The sequence below is a fragment of the Cajanus cajan genome, chromosome 9 (genome assembly GCF_000230855.2).
Source record: "Cajanus cajan strain Asha chromosome 9, NIPB_CcT2T_4, whole genome shotgun sequence".
Classification (NCBI taxonomy): Eukaryota; Viridiplantae; Streptophyta; class Magnoliopsida; order Fabales; family Fabaceae; genus Cajanus; species Cajanus cajan.
The window spans coordinates 13,405,248-13,409,889 of NC_138525.1; the positions used below are offsets into that span (position 1 = coordinate 13,405,248).

Consider the following 4,642-nt stretch of genomic DNA (forward strand, 5'->3'; position numbering starts at 1 on the left):
GTGACGTAAATTACCCCTTTTCCCTCTAGTGTTCCTCACTATTTTTTGATTTAATCATTAATTAACGTGTAATTTTCAACACCCTTAGACTACCCTTTCCATGTTGCTAATTGTAACAATTAAGTCTCCTAAAATTAAACTTCATAAAAATGTTACTAACATACTATTTTGAATGCCTCTCATCTGTTGAATGAAATATTTACTAAAAAGTAACAAAAACTTGGTGAGCCTCTTCTTGTTTAATGTCTCTCACTGAAAGCCTTGTTGCCTACATGATATTCTGGTGCAACTAAGTATATAATACAAAGCAATCAAAGCAACTAGCTGACCCACGTTAACAGAATTTCAGATAAAAGTAGTCATCAAAAGTGTCAAGGCTGGCTAGCTATACCAGATTCGCCATGTTTAAAAGTATGCTTCTATTACTTTTGGGACCATCTACCTCTATTTCAATGAGAAGCAATCCAATTTGAGAATATATGACTACAGTGTAGTAATAACAATATAATGATCAAGAATTAAAATAAATTCATACCTCATAAGAAAGAAGGATCAAGAGAAAAGAAAAAAATAAACATTGCTGAAGTAGCACAAACTTGCTAAAACAAACATAGGGATCTGCATGATCCTTCTAAGTACGTCCACATTGGCCACTACATAGGATTCCAAAAGGCATAAAAAAATTCACAACTAGCACATGAGAAAACTAGGATTACAAAGCCTAGCAAACAGAATTCGAGTTAAACAAGGTACAAAAAAAGCTGACTAAACAACCTGTGAAAACTAAAGTACACAATCATCATTCTCAGCATGAGAAATGCTACCAAAAAGAAGCTACACCAACACATTTTTGAACAATCTGTTATTTCCCGGTAATAGGAAATATGTCAAAAAGATTGTTCAAAAGGGTGTGTGAATAACATTCCTTTATTGAGCATAGTACCAGCATGCTTCAAGTTGATTAGAATCTCAAAACTTCGGAGGAGGTGAAGGTTTTGGGATAATATATGGATTGAGAGGGGTTCCATGCTCAATAGGTCCTGCATGTACAGAAGCCTGAAATGTACTTGGCACTGGATCAACGGAACCGTAATCATTCAGATTCACTTGACCTATATCACCCTCAATGCTGCTTTTAATATTACACCCATTTTCCTGAAATTTCATAGAAGAGAACACTTTTAAGACAATTTATTAACCCACAAGTACAAATACCATCATGATTGTCAACTTTGAAATAATACATAAATCATATCCATGGACTAAAAAATTAAGATGCAATTGAACTAAAATAAATTTTCATGCAGTGTAAAGATTTTACACCAAGTACTAATTAGAAATCATTCTAGATATTACTTTAAGTCAACAAACGTTTTATACATGTCAATATATGACTATATATGTGTGTGTGTGTTTGAATGATATTATAAAAAGTGCACTCAAATTAAATTCGTATTTATAAATTGGTTTTGATTGTGTTAACCAGCATGATTAAGGGCCAGGGCTAAAGTCCAAGGATTATAAATAAAGGATATCCATACCTTCAGTTTCCTGCTTACTGTGATCGGTGTAGCTTTATCACCATAGTTGGTAGCAATCAAATCTGGGGATTATAGATGAAGGTATCACATTGTTAACAAATAACAATCTAAACAATAAATAGAGCCAACGAAATCTACTCTCGTTAGTCAAAGACATCAAGAATCATATAGAAGAACGTGAAAAAATGCACTAGGCGGTTAGGCCAGCAATTTAATTCATGCATGCAATATTTTGGTTGAATAATATTAATACCAAAGACATTATCAAATGCGGAAGAATTTGAGAGTAACTTAATCATCATATAGACTGTGAAATATAAGCTTCTATTTATCCATAAATCGAACTTAATTTTCAGTAAATCTACTACTTTACTATCCAAGAGGCTAACACTGATGCATGATATGTGTGTTTAAAACTTAATATAATAGCATATAGCCTTTTTCTCGTAAGCAATAATTTTAAAATAGGTGCAAACTTGAAAACCAGAAAAAATGCATTTCACTGTGCTATATATGTCAAATCATAAATTACTCGTACAAGTTCAAGGACACTCGATGTGAGTAGTTGAACATTTTGCGGTTGAAAACTACCAAGTTGTTTCGAGTTTCAACTTAGTAGTGCTTGCTAAATCATACACAAAAGGAGAAAACAAACAATTTGTTCTTCTTTCAAGAGGCTGTGTGGATTAGAAACTGTACTAATTCACGAGGCTAACATTGATGCATGATGCACTTGGAAGATATAAAATACCAACTGTATCGATCATGTTTGTTTGTTCAAAACATCAAAGCATTTTTTCTCCTAACCAAAAATTTTAAAATAGCCCGCAAACTTGACAACTAGAAAAATGGATCTCACTATGTTATGTCAAATCATAAATTGCTCGTACAATTTCAAGGACACTCGATGTTTGCGGTTGAACACTACCAAGTTGTCTCTCAACTTCAAGTAGTGTTAGCTAAATCATACACAAGGAAAAAAACAAAAACTGCTATTTTTTCCCAAGAGGCTGTGGATTGGAAATTGGCATCACTAGTGCATGCATGCACCCTTATCTCTTCAAAGATGTGTAAAGTAAAAAACAAAAACAAAAATAAAATTTGATCAGGGGGAAACACGGCATTCAAAACACCCCATGTGTCTTTTAAACCGATGAGCTTGTCTTTCAAGGTGATAATAACAAAGAATTTGAGCTATATTTCCATTATAGCAAGAGATCTAATTTTCTCAATCGAAATAAAGAGTTTGGAACAAATAATAATAATAATGGAAGAAGATATGTACCGGGAAATAATGAGGCACAAGTGGGACTCAAGAAGTTAAAGAACGTCACAGTTGCCCCAACAACCAAGATCAAACCACAAACTCCAGAAACCTTCATGTTGTCAATTACAAGAAAACCTCAAGTGGACAATGTCCTTAGCTGGATTAACTACTATCACACACAACACTATACTACAAACTATAATAACCCTTGTTGAAAACACAAGACCCTTGTTCATGAAACCAAAGTCTACCTCAAAACGCGTAAAGAGGATAATAGAGTTTAAAGGGTAGATAAAAAAGTTGAGGTTCGCAAACCAAACCCACCCTTTCATAAGTGTGTTTGCATTATTTTATTATTAAACCAGTTTTGTTTAGTTGCTTTTGGTGTCAGCACAACGTGCTTGGGACTCGTGTTCCGCTACAGTCTTTAGTGCATACATTAAATACTCATCAGGCATCAGCCTCTTCATTCCCCACTGCTCTGCAACCCCCACAAAAGCAATTACATCTCAACAGTCACCGCAATGAAGGGCAATGAAACTTCCATGCTGCCCTTATCGTTTGTACTTACCACATTATTACTTGTTGAGGGATGCAATTAGAGATGTAAAAAAAAAAAATGTAATCACATATAGTTGCATATTTAATTAGTTATGGATTGAAAATTGATATCGTAAGTGAGTATTTGTATATCATATATATATATATATATATATATATATATATATATATATATATATATAGAGAGAGAGAGAGAGAGAGAGAGATATAGGTATTTTTATATTTGCATGTTATTGGAGCGGATAAAGATATTATAATATTTGTGTTTATATGTATTTATTAATATTTAATTATATAATTATATATTAAATTTATTTAAATTAGGAATTAAGTACTTTAATAATTAAAATTATTTTTAAATTAAAAAATTTTGATTAATAAAATCTGTAATATATTTGAATAATTTAAATTTTAATCTTGAGACTATTATTTTTAAAAGAAATTATTATAATAAATTGAAAATATTATTAAAATATAAAAAAAAAAAATATATATATATATACACAGATATCTCTGAACATCTACACATATCCAAAAAAATATATGAATATCTATTTAATGGATATCCACACAAATATGAGAACAAGTATAAGATGGATATTTATCCAACAAGACGGGTAGCGAAAGACTACTATCTATACATGTCTGGTTCTGTCCTATTTACATCTCTAATTGTAATACATTCTTTAATACATGTTTCCTCTTACTTAATGATGTGTTTGGTAAAGAGAAAAGAAATAGGTAAAAAATAGAGGGAAGAGAGAAGTAAGTTAGTTAAAATAGGTAAAAAGAAAAAAAAATGTAAGAAATAAAGTATATATTAAAAATAAAAGATACAAATAAATGAATAAAAATAAATAAAATAGAGTAAAAAAGAAAAAAAAAAAAAGAAAATAAATATTTTTAAAGAAAACAGTTTTTATTAATTTTTTATTTTAATCAATTAAATAAAAATAATATAACTAAATAAATAATCTTTTTAAATAAAATAGATAATCAATTAAAGTGAGTAGATATCTAAAGTAATTATTTAGATTAAAAACCAATGAAAATAATAATTTTAAATTAATTAAATAACTTTAAAGTATATAAACATATTCAAATATAATATAAAAAGTTTTACAATCAAATAAAAAAAAATTGTATTTGAATAGAAGTTTCTTATTTGAATATGTAATATTATGGGTCTTAGAGTGTTGTTGATTTTAATTAATCATATGTTGTTGTGTAGATTGATTTGTGTTGAAAGACCAAGAATTTGAAGATTTCTTTT

General features: G+C 29.8%; 1 protein-coding gene across 1 annotated transcript; it reads right to left on the reverse strand.

Moving 5' to 3' along the window:
* Positions 1-552: 552 nt before the first annotated feature.
* LOC109813921 (Glycosyl hydrolase family 35 protein) lies at positions 553-3,072 on the reverse strand. Its single transcript, XM_020378215.3, has 3 exons — positions 2,827-3,072; positions 1,542-1,603; positions 553-1,155 (listed from the first exon to the last, which is right to left on the reverse strand). Exons 1-3 carry the CDS (start codon positions 2,921-2,923, stop codon positions 970-972), a joined length of 345 nt encoding a protein of 114 aa, XP_020233804.1. The 5' UTR covers positions 2,924-3,072; the 3' UTR covers positions 553-969.
* Positions 3,073-4,642: the final 1,570 nt, after the last annotated feature.